Source organism: Tyto alba, unplaced genomic scaffold (genome assembly GCF_018691265.1).
Source record: "Tyto alba isolate M040663 unplaced genomic scaffold, T.alba_DEE_v4.0 Super-Scaffold_6, whole genome shotgun sequence".
Taxonomy (NCBI): domain Eukaryota; kingdom Metazoa; phylum Chordata; class Aves; order Strigiformes; family Tytonidae; genus Tyto; species Tyto alba.
This window is the reverse complement of record NW_024881327.1, coordinates 43,568,534-43,586,999: the sequence shown is the minus strand read 5'-3', so window position 1 is coordinate 43,586,999 and position 18,466 is coordinate 43,568,534. Positions and strand designations below refer to the sequence as shown.

General features: G+C 37.5%; 1 protein-coding gene across 5 annotated transcripts in view; it reads right to left on the bottom strand.

The window, feature by feature from the left end:
- Positions 1-18,466, bottom strand: part of SORCS2 (sortilin related VPS10 domain containing receptor 2) — a 564,009-nt gene that overhangs the window by 101,819 nt on the left and 443,724 nt on the right. For all 5 annotated transcript variants that reach the window (XM_042807690.1, XM_042807689.1, XM_042807691.1 and 2 more), the window contains exons 4-5: positions 14,865-15,029; positions 10,139-10,212 (exon numbers count right to left, since the gene is read on the bottom strand). In XM_042807690.1, coding sequence (XP_042663624.1) covers positions 10,139-10,212; positions 14,865-15,029 — 239 coding nt within the window. The remainder of the gene's footprint in view (positions 1-10,138; positions 10,213-14,864; positions 15,030-18,466) is intronic.

Genomic DNA, 18,466 nt, shown 5'->3' with positions numbered 1-18,466 from the left:
TCCTTCACTGCCTCAGCCATCTCATTGAACTTGCTAGGTCCCAACACTGGGAATTCTCTAATTTAAAGGTGAACCTACAAAGACATAAGCCACAAGACTGCCAAAAGAAATTATCATTAAGCTATACCTGTAGACCTCTAACTTTAGACAAGTCTAATAGGTGACACGCACCCTTTAAGTGCAGAGTTTATCCATTCTGAAAAGCATAAATTAAGCAGAATATTTCAAAAATATGTTTTGTGTTTTCATTACTCTAATTGTACAGATGACCTATAATAGCAGAGACTCTGTTTACTCACTGAAGGTATTACAACCTCAAAGTCTACTTTTGAGTGTCAGCTATAGAGCAGAATTTCCAAACTCTGAAGTCCCTTCTCCCAGCTTTGTAAACACTTAGGAATAGCTCATTCTTCTCTTACTGAGACAAAAAACTCCATCTATTATGGCTGCTAAGAAAATCTTCAGAACAGAGTGTAACTAATGCAGAGAACTGGAAGCTATATCCCTGAAGAATAAACTAATCTACTCATTTCAGTGGACTTCTCTGCCAACAGTACCTTAAAAAGCAATACTGTAATTTCACTTATGTTTAAATCATGAACCAAAGAAAAAGTTGTATGACACTATGTAGGCTAAACACAGTCTAGGTCATTCTACCCATGCAACGTAGGTTTCTTAAAATGATGGGCAGACAACATACATACAGGAACACATACAGTAAATGATCCATTTAAAAGGAAAGTTCAATTACATTCTTTCATATTGAGGGGCAAATGTAAGACAATTTGGTTTTGATTTTTATTTTCAAACTTAGTACTAACATAACATAAATGCACTGTATCAGTGTGAAGATTGTGCCCACACATGCATTCACAAGCACAGTTTATTGTTCCTCAGTTGGCTATAGGATAGGACCTCTTCCGTTGTATAAAGCACAGGTGTAATGGACCCTTCCTTCTTCCTTTTTAGTTGACATTTCAGCACCATTTTTTCCCCCTCCCAAACAGAACAAACACTTTAACAGAAACTACCTATTTTCTTCAATTTCAGCAGGGCTTTTGGTTTGGTTAGAATTCCCCCACATTTCTTCTCACAGTAGTTTGCAATGAAAATGTTTTTATCTCAGCAATCTGGGATCATTTTTTTGTTTTACTTGGGTAAATGAGAGATTGACACTGAATTTAGGGTTTTCTGGTTTGGTTTGTTTTAGCATTTAAAATTTCCAGTGAAAGTCAGCCTAACTTTAATTTTAGATCAGACAAGTCTTCCTCTAGAAAAAGAAATATTGCTTGACCAAATATGCCATGCTGGATAACGCAAGAGCAACACACCAGCACTTCAGATCACATAACAGCATGGTTACAACACTTCAGAATTAAAATAACCTAACTTGATTGTAGGGTAGTGGAAATATATGCAGCCTCAATATGCTTCTTCCCTTTCCTGTGAACACAAGTTCCCATTATCTCCCTTGTGCTTGTCTGACACCATGTTCAGCCTCTTCGGAAAACTAATCCAGTAGAATGCAATTTTAGAACTTTTTGGAGTGATTAGTTTTCTGTTTCTTAAATTACCAGATCATGCCAGCAGTTGAGCACCAATCCTGTGGAAGAAAAGTGGCAAGGTAGCCCCTTTCGATGATGCAGAGGTGAAATTGCCTCAGCCCTGGTGCAGCCTTTGTGCATGTCTAACCTTGATTATATCGTAAAGCTGTATCTAATAAAACATGATGAGAAGAAGAGGGAAATCAGGGCACCTTTGTTTCCATTCAGGCCTGAATTTGGTCTCCTGAGGGACACTGGACCCCTTTCTTATGCAAATGGTATTTTAGACTTTAGGGAAGTTCTCCTGAATGATTAGCATTGTATGACCTAATTCTTCATGTCTGCATTAGTGCTTGCTGTGGTTTGAGCCCAGAGGGCAAGTGAGCACCAGGCAGCCACTCACTCCACTCTTACCCCCAGAACTGGGAAGGAGAAAATTAAGCCAAAAAGTCTCAGGAATCAAGATAAGGACAGGAAGGGATGACACACTCATTATGGTCACAGGCAAAGGACAGACTTGTTAGGGGAAGAAGAAAATAACATAAATTTAATACAGACACTAGAAACAACACTTAGCAGACAGAGTAGGACAGTAAGAAGCATTAACACACCTTGAAAACATCTTCCCCTACCCCTCTCTTCTTCCCGGGCTCAGCTCTGCTCCTGATATCTCTACCTCCGCTCCCAGCAGTGCAGGATCAGGGAATGGGGGGGTGCAGTCAGTGCTGCTGCTTCTTCCATCTTTGATGGCAGGGAGCTTCTGGAACTTCTTCCCCCTGTTCCAGCGTGGTCCTCCTCTCACAGAAGACAGTCCTCCACAAACTTTCTCTGACAGGAGTCCTTCCCATAGGATGCACCTCCTGTATGTGACACCCCGCATGCTGCAATCCTCCCGGCACTGAACTACAACAGCGGGGGCTCCTTCTTCCCACAGGATCCCGGCCTCCTTCAGGCGGAATCCCCTGAGATGAGTTAGGGTTCCCCACAGACCACTGGTTGGCATCTGCTCCACCGTAGACCTCCATGGGTGGCAGGGGGGGCCTGCCCTGCCATCTCATCAGGGGCTGCAGGGGGGGTCTCTGCTCCGGCACACCTCCCCCACTCCTTCCTCCTCCGTTCCTCCATTGACCTTGGTGTTCACGCAGCTGCCGCAACTCCTCCTCACAAGTCCGACTCCTCCTCCCAGGTCCCTTCTTAAATACATTATCATAGAGGTGCAGCCACCTGGCTCAGCCTTGGTGCAGTGGTAAGTCTGACTTGGAGCCAGGGGAACTTCAAGAAGCTTCTCACAGGGGGCCATTGCTTTAGCCTCCTCCCTCACTACCAAAAAATCCCAGACACTCACAGAAGCCCAGGACAGTTCTCTGACACATAATTCCACTGATCTTAACAGCATTATATCAGCATGAAAATGGCGCAATGGAGGGAGCTAACAAGCCCTCTGCATCTGCTTTGGTCTTTGTATAAACGTATAGTCTATGATACAAACATTAGGTATTTTATGTTTTTAAATAACCATAATAAAATTCTAAAAAATTGGTATTTTCTGTTAAGAATTCCAATTATGAGACCTTTGGCATTGTTTTAATTGTTTGTTTTTTTCTTTTTTTTTTTTTTTTTAATTATTCCGCTACCTCTCTTCACAAACTGCCCCAGTATTTTCTTGCTTTAGTTGTATGCAGTATTTGAAAAGCACTAATACTCACCTGAAATTTGATATTTATGTAATATAGAAGAACAAAAATTACCACTGAATTGTAACACTACATATCTCAAAATGTGAATAGTAAGGATCGGTCCCTTATATGTTAATTATGATTCATATTTTACTTCAAGCAGGAAACACTTCTTTGTTTGCAGTAGTCCAGGCTCATTTTGTAGGTGAGCTGTTGTCTGCAAACACTAATCAAGTAGCATCTGCTATGGACATATATCTTCTCTACCTCCAGTGGATTCCTTCATTGTTAAATATTTGATGCATTTCACCTGGGTGCATATTAATGAAGAGACATCTTCAAATGGGACACCTGAAAACAAAACCAAATCAAAACAAACCTGCTCACTGATGTACATTAGCCTCCAATCAAAGGCCATCTGAAAACTCACAGGTCTCCTCAATCTGCCCCTCTCTTATCTCTGAATGTGAAGTTTATCCAAAAAGTAACAAGTTACCCATTTATACTGACTACTTTCTAGCAATTGGCTTAAGGGCACTGCCTTCCTTAGAAAGCAAGTCAAAACCATGCAAATATTTTTACCGAGTAGCTTAAAATGGTATTCAGTCTTGGGAATCTGGTTACACAGGGAGACAAAAGTATGGTTTGATTCATACAGGCTAAAAATACATTTGATTATGACTCATTTGTGTTTCAGGCCTTGCTGCCTTCACATCTGATTTGAAAGACACACCTTCAAAGATTCAGTCAATGCCTTACACAGACAATGTGTGCTGCTACTTATTTACTCCCTATGCTTAAATGCTTTTTAACAAAAACATTTTTCTTGCCACCTTTACCCAGACAGTAGAGCTGGAGTGGTTTGTCACTGCCATGGGTTGCCCTTGGCTGGCCACCAGGTGCCCAGCAAGCTGCTCTATCAGTCCTCCTTCTTAACAGACAGGAGGAGAAAATAAGATTAAAAGCTTGTGGGTCAAGATAAGGACAGGGAGATTGCTCACCAGTTAGCATCACTGGCAAAACAGATTTGACTTGGGAAAGATTAATTTAATTTATTGCCAATTAATAACAGAATAGGATAGTGAGAAATAAGAAACAAACTACAAAGCCCACCTTCCCCCCACCTGTCCCTTCTTCCCAGGGTCAGTTTTGCTCCTGATAACTCTATCTCCTCCCCTGTAGCCACGCAGGGGGACAGGTAATGTGCGTTGTGAGCAGTTCATCATCACACATTGTCTCTGCCACTCCTTCCTCCTCACTCTCTTCCCCTACTCCAGCGTGGGGTCCCTCCCACCAGAGACAGTCCTTCACAAACATCTCCAATGTGAGACCTTCCCATGGGCTGCAGATCTTCACAAACTGCTCCATCGTGGGTCCCCCATGAAGTCACAAGTCCTGACAGCAAACCTGCTCCAGAGTGGGCTCCTTTCCATGGGGTTACAGGTCCTGCCAGCATCCTGCACCTGTATGGACTCTCCACAGGCTCACAGCCTCCTTCAGGCATCCACCTGCTCTGGTGTGGTGTCCTCCATGGGCTGCAGGTGGGTATCTGCTCCACTTTGGACCTCCACGGGCTGCAGGGGCACAGCCTGCCTCACCATGCTCTTCACCAGGGGCCAGAGGAATCTCTGCTCTTACACCTGGAGCACCTCCTCCCCTCCTTCTTCACTGATCTTGACATCTGCAGAGCTGTTTCTTTTCCATTTTTCTTACTCCTCTACCCCAGATGCTGTTATGCAGCTTTTTTACCCTTTCTTAAATATGTTATCACAGAGGTACCACCAGTGTCACTGATGGACTCAGCTTTGACCAACAGAGGGTCTGTTTTGAAGCCATCTGGAACTGGCTCTGACATGGGGGCAGCTCCTGGTCTCTACTCACAGAAGCCCTGGAATGGTTCTGCTACCAAACCTTGTCACATAAACCCAATACAGTCATATGCATCACCACACAGATAGAAATAGAAATAAATACTATCCCAAGTAACGAACTCAAACATAAGAATGACTGCCCACACAGATTTTTGGCTTCGCACACAAGTGCCTTTCAAACATAACTGAAGGTTAAAGGCTCAATGAAATTCTCTTTGCATTTCTCTCTCCTTCAGGGCATAACATCGCTGAAATTCCCTCTTTCACTTGACACTTGAATAGCCAGGAACCCACTACACTTGACGTTAACGGGCATGGCTGTGATTGATTACTCGTATGGGATTTCATGATGAGAACAGAACTTTGCTCCCCTGAGAACAACTGCTCTACCCAAATAAACTCGTCATTTTTTATGTTCCCACCTCTCACGAAAATGGAGAACCTATAGCTAAAAATAAGAGTAACAGATACCTATAGCATAGGATCCACATATTCTAGTGAGTCAAGGATAAAGTATTTCCAAGGCTCTAGACACAGTCATAAAGGAAATGTGCCAGGCCTAATTTTCTAGTAATTACCAATTCATGACTTACTGTCCTGGGGTATATTTGTGCTGGTGTAGACAGCTGATTCACAATCTGTTTTTCACTTATGTATTACTAAGCTCTATTTTCAGAAATCAAAAGGAACTTAACTGGTGCATAAGCCTTGGGGACTGAGAAGAATAGCAGTAGAGCCAGAGGAATCCCAAACTGCACTACCCTTTCTTCTCAAGGATTGCCACATAATGCACCATTCTTTTTTTGAAATGGGCTTGATACATAAAACAAATCACTTACCATGTGATGTGTGGGTGTTTAAAGTTTGGGTGGGATAGGTCATATCTGTTTGCATTCCCTCCTACAAATACACCAAGATCTGGAAAAAGTACTTATAAAGGATGGGTACTATAATATCCCTTAAACAGAAATCATCACGTTGGGGCAACAATGCATATCCAGCTGAAGTTTATACGCAGCAGTAAAACTTGTCATTGTAATCAAAATTTCTTAATTTTAAAGCACAAGAATTTGATCAAAATGAAAACTTTTCACATTAAAAAAAAATTATTTGAATCTTCCTAGCTAGCATTTATGCCGCTATAAACCAGTTAATTTTTAAATGTTGATACAAAATTATTTTTTTTGTTTTGATTTAGTATGACTTAATATTTAAATTTAAGTTAATTGCAAATCCACATTTCATTATTTTTCTTTGAAAAATTAAAAAAAATCTTTTTAATGAACAGCATCAGAGCATTTATTTTCTCTATTTCCATATTTTCTGAACAGGGTTTTTTTTTTTTATATTTTGATTTTTTCATTTCAACTTGAATGAGAGAACAAGAAAAGAAAAATAAATTTCTAAAATGCATCTGTTTTGCAATCATCTTTACATCTATCTGCAGCCCTACAGCTCTTCTGTTTTTGTTTTGTTTTGTTCTTATTTTCAGTTGAAAGAAACATACAATGATCATCTAGTCCAACTGCCTGATCACTTCAGGGCTGAACAAAACTTAAAACATGGTATTAAGGGCATTGTCCAAATGCCTCCAACACTGGCAGTCTGGGGACATTGACCTACTCTCTAGGAAGCCTGTTTTGCCTCCTAAGATGCAAAGAGAAGGCAAACTGCTATGAAGGATTAGTCAACTTTCCTTTCTGAAAGAATAAATGAAGCAAATTGGGAAAATGGCTGGGAGGGGGTAAAAAAATACCACACTGTATCACAGATGGGAAGAAAATATTCTGTGCTCCTAAAATACAGATGATAGTATACACTTTCCACTGATACCAATAATCTTTCCATTAGTTCCACTATAATGAAAGACCAAATTCCATACATTAAATCTTCAGCGATACTTAAGGGATGGTCCAAAACACTTGAAAAGTAAATAAAGCCTAGAAGATGATTTTAATGTATTGCTCATAAACCTACAGTATAAGATCTGAATATAAATAGTTTGAAATGCTCAGTCCCTACTGAGCTTCCCTTAATATAAATATATAAGACATTCCATTAAATTAATTGCATTTATATTTTCACTGAGTAAAAATAAATATGCTGCTACAGGAAATGCGTGAAAATCTGGCTGCTGCTGGAGGTACAGAAACAAAAAAATGTTTTCACAAAGCACATTAAAATATTATGACTGATAATATTTGTAGTTACCAGGATGAAATATAAATCTAAGGCTATATTATCAACCTCAGTGGCAAAGCTTGACTGAAATCAAAGAAGAAACATCTGCTAAAGATCTGCCCAGTGAAATGTTCTTGACACAACCAATCAGTATTAGCAAGACACATGCCCTCATTTATAGTGAGATGTACAATTATTTTTAATTCATTTCACTTATCTTTAACACATCAGATGTTATATATTGCCAAGAAAACAATACTGGACTTAGTGTCTTTATAGTCAAGGTATGACAAAGCCCATATTCTCACAAGGCCCTAAAGTAGTGGAAAGTTTCATATCATGAGAGATAAACTCCTACCAGAAGGCCATCATGTCCAAACCTCCACTCGCGGAAGATTCCTTATATATTCCAGTGTCTTGTATGATATTAGAAGTAAAATATATTTATATATTTTTACTCCTATGGAAGTTTAAGAGAAGGATCATTTGGTACTAAAAGGGCACTAAATGCTCCCAAATCCTTGTTGTTGCTGGCTGATACACTTCTTTAGAAAAATCAGAAGGATCTATATATGGTAAAGGGATCAACAAAAACCTAGAAAATATTTCTAACAGTTGTAAATGTACAGATTCTTAGAATTTATTGTTCTTATCTGAGAGGAATGTGGCATTTATGAACAACCATTACTTTGAAGTACTACATGGGAGTTACTCCTACTGAAGCTCCAGGACACTTCCCTGATTGTGTCTGAATGATATAAGGACACATAAGGATTCTGAAACACTGCAAAATACAGACTTAATATTAAACATGCACTTGGCTGAATTCTTATATACAAAAAAACACTGACAGATTGCTTGAGTCAGAGCAAAACTGACATATATTTCTTTCACTAGTATGCTGTTTTTCAGCATTTAGGTGTGCTAAATATACCTAGACTCAGATGAGAAAATCACCATTAAACAAGTCTGAAAGAGAGAGGCTTCCACTGTTTGTTCTTACCTGTTAGTGACTTTGACGGTTTTCAGACCTAATACATTTGACAAAAATTTTTGATTAAAGACAGGGAGCCACATGCCCACCTGATTTACAACCTATATAATCTTCTAAGGAAAAATCAGTTATAAGGCAGACATGACAGTTCTGACCCACTGTGTGATTTCTGAATGATTATACCATTTCACGTGGTAGTTAAGATACATGTAAAGTGTACTGCCTATGAAACTCCAGCTGCTGTGTAGAAATAAGTTCTTCAATAAGGCTATATTTTGCAGGAGCAAATAAGAAGAAAGTGTCAGGCTGACTCAATTATTTCAGCAGAAAAGGTTGAGACAAACTGAAGTAAATCAGATGGGGGTTACTACAAACCAACTGCAGGCTGTTTTTTAAAAGTGTGTGCAGTAAGTAGGTTGCAGATTGAAAATAAGATTGATTTGAAAGTGTAAAAAAACTCCCTTGATAAATCCAGGGATAATTACCCCAACAGGGCAGTAAGGCGGGTTAGGTCTTGAGCTCTCAACTCCTTCAAACAGGGTTTAACCTGCTCACAAGTCCCCTGCCCTGGGTCACAACCTCCCCCCTGCCCAGCTTCAACAGCAGCACTCATGCCAGCACACTGTTGGACTTGCCAAGATACATTTTGGGCCAGTGGCCAATGTATCTGTAGGTACCGTAACAGCTCTGCATGCTTTGTAACCTCTACACCAGTACTTCAAGCAGGTTGGTGTTTTGTTTGTTTTGGTTTTCCTCTGAGTATGGCCAGGATGAGTATCTTTCAACTCAAGAGAAAATTAACTACCTGAAGAAGGAGGAGGATCATGATGAGGGTCTCCTTACATCATTTCTGCTGCTGGGATGCAGTCACCCTGCCACAGCATGAATGTCAAACACATCGCAAATCTTTCAACCAAGATCAGGTATATCTATTTCAATACTGGCAACACCACTAGGAAACCACAAAATACTGTTGGAAGCCAGACATGTGGATAATTATACTTTACACAACCGACACAGAGCAGAGTCCTTCTAGAACTAAAATCAAAAGACATTTAGGGAACAGAAGTGTCTAGCATATTATGACTAATCCTGTAATAAAAAATACCAGTTATTGGTAACGACAGAGTTATGCACAGTCCATACTAACACACTGAAATAAAATGTGAAAGAGTGAATTCTCTGGATTTTTCAATAGAAATCAGATAAATGTTGAGTGTGCAAATTGACCATCTTAAAATATAAAATTAATTAAAACACTATCAAAAAGATAATTTTGGTGTAAAAAAAAGTCATACACTTTTAAAATTAATTTCATTTATATAGAAAAACAGGCAATGACATTCTTCAAATATTTTATCAGGCTGTTTAAATCACTTCTTAAACATTTTGAGAGACTGCAAAATATTTCAGCTAAAAATAAAATAATATGATATATGTGTACTCGATAAAGTAATATTTTTCATCAGTTTCCTTAATAGCATAAGTTTATATATGACTCCAGTTAATAGGTCTGATTCATCCTCACTTAAAAAAATGTTATAGATTTGTCTCTGAAAAAAGACTGCTCTGCTTTCTAAAGATCAATTTCACCAGTAAAATAAAGAGCAATTTCATTGAACTTTACAGCTCTCTTTAAATCTTGGGCTCCATAGCTTCAGACCTATAACCCTTATATGTGCTGACACTCAGTATGATCACTGGCATGAGTATGAATTTGCAATAGTGGACGCCGCAACGCTGACATACTCAATCTCCAAAAGATGCCAAGGCTCATACTGTCCCTATCAGTACTTCTAGAAACACTTTTCCTGATTAGAATGACATACTTTTGCTCTTCATTTTTTATTTGTATAATAACAGAATTCTTACCAAAAAATATGATCTTTTGAAACTTGTTCGTGCAGAAGGATCCATTTTTTCCCCAAGTCAACGGATACATAAACCTATAAAAGAAAAAAAGAAAAAATAGATGATAGGAAACTTAATATTGTACATCTTCAATGACAGGTCCTACATCACTATTAAAATGACAGATTGCACATCAATTAAAAAAAAAAAAAAAAAATCATTACCAGGAACTCTCTACAATGTTTTTCAGAATTACAACCTTTCATAGTGAAAATATTTTAAAATATAATCTATAATGAACAAAACTCAGTGACAATGTCTTCTTGTTTACCATGAACACGATTTGCAGTTCATTTTGTGTCAGATTCTTTTTTACCTCAGCTTGGTTACACAAGAGGGATGGTAAAAAGACACTTTTCTTATTCTTCCCATTCATTGACCAAACAAGCACAAATGTTCCCTTTACACTTCAAGCCTTAATTCCATCAAAAATACTTAAGCCAGGAAGGCAATGGATCTTAAACTGCTAAAATAGGACCAATACTAGAGAAATAATTAAGAAATTTGATGAGGAGAAATACACTTAAGGGCTTGCTTCTTGAATACCAGTTTGTGACCCATGAGAAATGATCACTCAGCAGAGGCAGGAGATGGCCTGGAGGAGGAGGATTCCAGCTACATCTTCCCTCTCAACAGTTTACCCCTGGTAAAAACAAATACAAATGATATGGACGGAAATCAAGAGTGCAGATGAAAGCTGTTTTCCCCCAGAATAAAGTGGGATATAAAACAGCTATCCAAAAATCTCCCTCCTTCAGCATTTGCCTTCAAAATGTTTTTCCTCTAGTTAAAATAGGAAATATCTGTCAGACTTCTAAAAAGACAGATTTAAAGCCCCCTGCTGTCTCTGCATGCATTTCTTATTTGATCCAATTTACATATGATGGGTTTTCTCTTAATATCTCTAATAGGGGAAAAAAAGGCAAGTAAAACTGTTCTTTGATGTGGGAATAAGTCACCAGTTCAGTCACTGATTGTTCTGGGGGAAAGTGTCTTATGAAGACTAGTAATGAATGGTTTTGTTTTAAAATGACAGGTTCAATGACAAATGAAAAAAACCCAACACGATTATGTATTATGCTTTACTACAGAAAACAGGCAATATTAATGTGTAAAGATAAAGGCTGAGGTAACTTATATCAGCATAAACACTATGGGTAAGTTTACTAAAATTTGAATTGAAGATAAAACAGTATTTCCCAGTCTGTACTTCACAATGACTGCGCTTTTTTCCACTGCACACTCAATTAAAGCAGGTACACCACAGTTTGGGTAAGAAACTGTAATCAGTACTCAGATTGTTTACTTTAGCATTCACCCAGTCAGTGCATAGACGTAAATGATCAGGGACCAGAAGGTCTTCGCCCTCAGAGCTAAATGCGTTAACAAGGGGGTTGGAGAGCCAGACTGATGATCTGCTTGCTAACTTTCTGATCTTAGTTTTATTATTTGGGTTATGGTTTGCTGCAACCAGTGTACTTCACAGCATATAGCTTAGAGCAGTCTCGTGGGAGGGAGACATGTGGCTTTGAATGGGCTAGACCGTGCAGGACTGAGAACCTAAGCTTCTTACTTCTTCAGACATTTGTCACCCCAGGCATTACAGAAAAGATAACCATTGGTTTGACTATCTTTCTAAAAAGGTGGACTCTGCTCAGCGAGTTACCTGCCCCAGCAGACTGCTATAAATCTGGAAGATATTATCATTTAATGTGCTGCCCTATCCCTGGTGTCCAAGCTGCAAAGAAAGCCAAGAATTCATAGCCTCCCGGCAAAAAGGAAAAGAGCTATTTACAATAAGGCACACGAACAAAATCACATAGCTTTGTCATGGAGGAATTTCAGAAGAAAATGAGAGGATTCCCACCATTAGAACAGCGATGCCTGTGCAGCAGGGACCAAACCAGACCAAACCAAACCAAACCAAATCCTCACCACCAAACCCAAACTACCTCTCCTCACAAACATTTAAGACTGAAGTCTGGGAGCTTATGAATTAACAGTTTGGCTTAGAGTTGGGAGGAAGCCCTTGTAATCTTACTGTAAAGGAGAGTGAAGTAGGACTAATAAGGCAAATTCAAACTGAGAGGAATTTTTAACTGATGCAGTATTTGAAATAAATAATTTAAAAAATTACCCATATGTGTTTTGGTTTTTAACAGGTACATATGATAAAACTACTAAATGAAATTAGATATAAGGTAAAAACAGTTATATTAGTGGGCAGCTAAAATATCTGGCTTCAATAAACAAATCTAATAGATCTTGTAATTCTGTTTATTACCACTCATGTAATTAATAAATGTGTGAAATCACTTTTTTAAAAAATTGAAAATGCTTTTCTCAGTCTTGTCATTTTTTCATCCTTTCAGCTTCCAAATGAACAATTAAAATCTACTGCATCCCTGCTGAGTTTTATAAAAAATCTAGAAGCATTTATATAGACTCAGTGAATAGCTGATTGCTATTCCTTATAACTGAGGTAGCCAGAAAAAGAAAGTATAGATTTGAGGCAGTAAATGGATTAATCCAAACATATTGACTGGATTTGCCTTCATTTACAGTGTCAGCTACAGGCTAGAGTTTTATTTAAACAAAATCTAGGGTTCTGAATGAAAGAACAATATATATTTTGCAATATAAATTAAGCCCTACATCAAATCAGAAGTTGTGAAAAAGGCCGTGATGCTCCAGTAGACAGAGAAGCCTTGCAGATGGCTACTTATGAAGGACGTGATCCTGTATTCCTTATATTCTCATATGTGCTTTTGTAAGAAAACATTAACAGGAGGTAACTGCTTCTCCTGAGTTTTAGATTGTGTTACAACCTGATACTACTTTCTCTCAGTGAAGGTAAAGTTACTTAACTCAAAAATCTAGAGTATACCATCTTCCTAGGTCAAATTTAGATCAACACTATCTCTCAAGATCATTAATTTTAGTACAGCAACTCTTTCTTATGTAAAGTTGCAATTTGGATTTTCAACTCCTCCTTTGCCAACATCACTTCATCTTCCTTTCCCTTCTAGGCCAGATATATCAGATCTTATACAAAAAGTAAGCAGGTTACTGACAATTATAGTCAAAGGCATCCTTCATTCCCACAGATCTCAAGTAAAGATGTAGGACTTGTCCAGTAAGTCTTTATGGTTGGATCCTTTTAGTGTCATATTAAAAACCTGATAAAAGTCCATTAGATTACCTAATCCTTCATGCTACTCTTGCAGAGCTAGTCTTTACTGAATATTTTGTAGTTTTTTTGTCCAGTCACATTATAGGTGTGGCAAATAACAGCATCAATCCTTCTGGAAGATTATCCAAGGATAGAATGAAATCACCCTATCACGTATAATTCATCAAAACACAAAACAAATGCTTCACTTTGTGCTTCTACCTCCTTCTCTCTCCTGGAAAATATTTCTACTCTCTCACTTGTTGTGGGCTCGTCAACCTCTAATACGCTTCTTTGGACTCTTACAATTAAAGGTTCTGACATTCTGTAACCATACAGAATTCAGGAATTATATCAATCATCATAAACACAAGTCAGACTGAAAAAAAGAGATTTTCATAACATAAGGCATTCCTGAAGTATTTTGTTTACATAACATGCATTCAACGTATTTGTAATTGTGTTAGGATTTCAAATTGAGGCTGCTACTCTAAAATATTTAATGTAATTTGTTACTGAGTTTGGTTTGTTATGTTTTTTATTCTAGTTCTATCCTTACTTGCACATATCTGTAAATGTGAATTGTTTTGGGATCAGCTATCAATTTATATATCCTAGAAAACATCCCAAAGGATGACTTGATACATCACTGAAATCAGTGCAGTATTTGGCTGCAGCATGAGCAACTTTCTCTGACTAATCTCACAAACTAAATATACACCTTCTGCAAAGTATGACAAGGATTACAATGGACTAGAGTTTACTAATTTCAGTTTAAAACAAGGATAAACAATGGAAGTGAGCCAAGACTGATACCAGAACCAGAATCACAGTGACTTTACAGCTGCAGTTTCAGCACCATGAAAAAGAGATGAACTACACACTTAAAGACTGCATGCACACTCATCAGTGCTTAGCCTAACCCATCCAGAAAAATGACTTTATAGTTTGATCAGAAGAAATCTAAAAGATGGTCAAAATTTACAAACATGCTACAACTCTTGAATCTGAAAGTGGTATAAATACATGATAAGAGAGATAATTATTCTACATTTCTACAGATTCACTGTAAATTCATTGATTCCCTCTTCTGCTGTATGACTGTGCAGTTTATTTTATATTACTTTATTTTACATCCCATGAACAGCCTTTGGAGGCACTATTAAAGCTACATTAATTTTCTACTACACTATAAATTACAGAGCAATTGCTTATGGTCGCTTTCTAGGGAGGAGCACAATTCAGAGGTACTATTTTACTATATTGCTCAGGAGGATAAATATTACCAATATCCATATAAACTGAAAATGGCAGGATTGAATTTACTGTAAAAACAGAATTGGACATGAAGACAATAAATATTTAAAGAAATCTCAAAACCAGAATATGATTCTCTTTTGAGCAACTGGTATTTCATAAAACCCAACACTAATCCGAACATATCAGAACTGTTTTGTATCTCCTTAACAAAGTAATTCCTAAATTTCAACGAAATGCAGTATCTTCAAGATTTACCTTTCCTTCCTTGCTATAAGCAAGTACTTTATCTTCTTCTTTGGGGTGAAAAAGGAGAGTTTCCACAAAGAAATTAATGGGTTGTTTCTGGAAAGTGGCTCCTTCATCTGTGCTTATGAAAAGGCTTTGTTCACGGTCGTTATGGGAAGAACTTACAAGAATGATCTAAAAGACAAAACCAACAACATATATTCAGAAGACTGTTTTTCTCTATAACAGACAATACAGCTTTATTTTTCTCATGTAAACGTCAGATTTTGTACATACCTTGTCTACTAAAATTCGGTGGACAAGAAACTCAAAAGCTTCTAAGAGATAAGGACTACAAGGTCTATTAATCTTCCCTGACCAAGTCTGTGAATGTTAAATTCCATAACTTCTCTTGTAAATCACACCAAAATGATCACACTTTTCATCTCTTCTCAAAAATACTGCCTTAGATTTTGGTCCTTGTGCAAGGTTCATGAGGCCACATGAGAAAATCTCCAGACTAAGCAAAAAAGAATTAATACTAGTAATGACTCATTTTAACGTGTCCATATAAATACATCACTTTATATAGTGGGGCTGCCTTTATAAATACTAAATGTAAAAATAATCACTGCTATAGTTATATCAGAGGAATGATCCAGGAGAAAGAACTAGTTTATAACATCTTTCCATTGCTTCACCATTCTCCTGCTGACATATTTTGGATAAAATGGCAAATCATTTTGATGCAGAAAAATCAATTCTTTGCCTTTCCTTCTCAGGTCCAAATAATATCTTGACTCAAATGTAGTAATAGCTTCAGCTGTCTCCTTGTGTGAGCTTCAGTCAGGTTTTTGGCAACAAAGAAACTCTCCCCACATAATTTAATCAGACTTTCACTCTTTTCAACTTCTTCATCTTTTGCAGTTGGACAGTGTGCTATACTGTGGTTCCAAAAAAAGCCAGTGTGAGGATCCATTTTTATTGTCTTTCCAGATCAAAGAGGTCCCGTTATCAACTGGTAGCCTACAAACAAAACACTGATTTTCAAAGTCCAGCTGGGCTCTATTTGGCTCACGATTCAATAACAATTAAAAAAAAATAATCCCGAATTCAGAATGTATTTAGGATATTCAGCAAATGATGGAGAAGACACCACTGAATGCTGATCACTCTCATACAGTGACAGTAAATTGCTTACAGAGATAAATGGCAATGAGTTATGCAAACAGAATTATAATCATGTGGATACAGAGAAGGAAATGTATTAGACAAAGCAGTACAATTTTTATGTAGTCACTTTTTTAGAGTAAAGCCAAAGTTAAAAATTTGAAATTTCAAATGAGTTACACAAATATGACAGCTGGACTGAGCTTTTACTGCAATTGGTCTTGGGGGAAAAAACTATAAATACAACATTTGTTGATGCTCTAATCTGACAGGTTACTTAAGCATGTGCACTTGTACTTGAAGCACAAACAAAGTGATACTCATTTCTGCTTAACTTCCACGTACCTGAAATGGGGCACATATTGAAGTACCTTATCAAAAAAAAGAGAGAGAACGCACATACTTCAGGGTCCATGGTCCACCACTGAAACCCCATACTAAAGTATATATTAAGTCAAAGGTACTTCTATTAGCTGTGTGACTAGGACAGTAAGATCAGAAAGATAATAGTTTATAACCTTGCTATGATCTTGTAGTTTTTTAGTTATATACTTTACGCAATAGTAGGAAACTCTGTCATTTTTATTGGAAAGCCTCTGTAAATGACATCTTCACAAACGCCATATCTTATTCCTACTGTATCCAATAGCTTCTTGTCTCTTGGTAAACTCTTCAAACAGTATTTGTTTAATTTATTACTACATATTCTCTCAGTATGCTGCTGGTGGCCTAGATCTAGCATTCAAAGATGCTTGTAACACACTCATTTGGCAGTTTCCTGCAGAGGTCACGGCACCAGCCTGAAATGGAATGTGGTCGTCATGTACTGCCCTGTCGCTTTGCTTCCATCGCACAGGGGAGTGGAGAAGCTTTTATGCCCAGCACAGAGATTTGTACTTTCCTTGCCACGCTACCATCAGCGGTTCAGGCTCAAAATATCTAGTTTTTCTTGGAAATAAATGAATTCAAACTATCTGTGTGCTGAGTGAGCTATACAGTGCTCATTGATGTTGGTTCCTGACCAGATCACAGAAAGGACTTGGTTCTCTGCTAAAGTAAACTCCACAAGCAAGGCTACAATCTGAGCTCTACAATTCCTGATGAAGCTTGTGCCCAGGCACATCCTCGCATTTTAACACATGCACGAGGCTGGTCGTGAGATCCATGTTTAGCTTGCAGTGTACAAGTCCTTCCATTCTGTATCAATAGAAGTAGTCCAGTAGTAATTCTACACAGAAAGCTTAATACAGTCTTCTAGTCCAAATAACGTGTTCTGTAAGTATCACTATCTCATTCTCTCCTGTTAATATTTTTTTTTTAAATTTATACAACTAAGGCAAGAAATCAGTATGGCATATACTCCAGAAAAGGCTTGAACTGCACTTGTACAGAACGGTAATCTCTGGACTACAGCACTATTGTCTTGCGTTGTTTTTCTGTCCTAATATATCTTACATTTATAAAAATACTAAAATATTGGCTTCAAAATCATAAAGGAATGAGGTTTACAAATTTGGGAGTGGTTTTCACTGTTAATGAGCCTTGAGTATAGGCATGTCTAAGTTTCATAATGAAGACCCAAGAGCAGCTTTCAGAGAACATCATTCAAGAATCTGAAGTCATAAAAATACTAGCTATAATGAAATGCAAACACACTGTGATATTTGCTAATGCTGTCTTTCAAAAATATTATGTATCATTCAGAGTTAAATCTATCAGAAAAAGAGTAGCTTAAAGATTGTAGACATCTAAGCATATATGACAGAGTCCCTAACTATACTTTTATTCACATACACATCATAATTCATTTAATGAAATATTTTTTAATTTAACTCAGTGTTCTGATTTATAGTTCAATGCTTATACTGATCATTATGTGCCAGGCATACGGATTTGCTTCCCACAGCTAATGCACTGGGTACTCAGACTTGCCTGCTGGCTAACACTACTTATTAAGGAAAATATTCCAGAGTAAATATTGTACCCACATTAAATGTCTTCCATAGCAAGTTTTATTTACTTTGTAAGTGAAACAAATAGCAAAACCTTCCTGTTAGCAACTGATGAAGGGATGCAACTGGGACATACTATCTGGAGAGATGACTAACAGTGATTGCTGAGGGTTTTAACTCAACATAAACAACTACTTGAATAATTGTGTATCCAAAAACCAGAATAGATTTTAATCACAACTAAATTTCACTTAATCTTCTTTTAAACAACATTTTACAGAGTATTTCTCCCTCCTGTGAGACTCTTCTAATATTTTTTAGTAAATTGTGACTTTATATTACTCTGTTTATCCCTGACCTCGCTACTTAATCTCCCATCAGCTAAATAAACCACAATAACACGTGTATACATTCAGATCAGATACAAATCTACAACTTCCAATAGTTAAGCAGAGGTAAAAGAATATTTCAAGGAGATAAACTATCCACTGGATTGTAGAGAAAATGAGT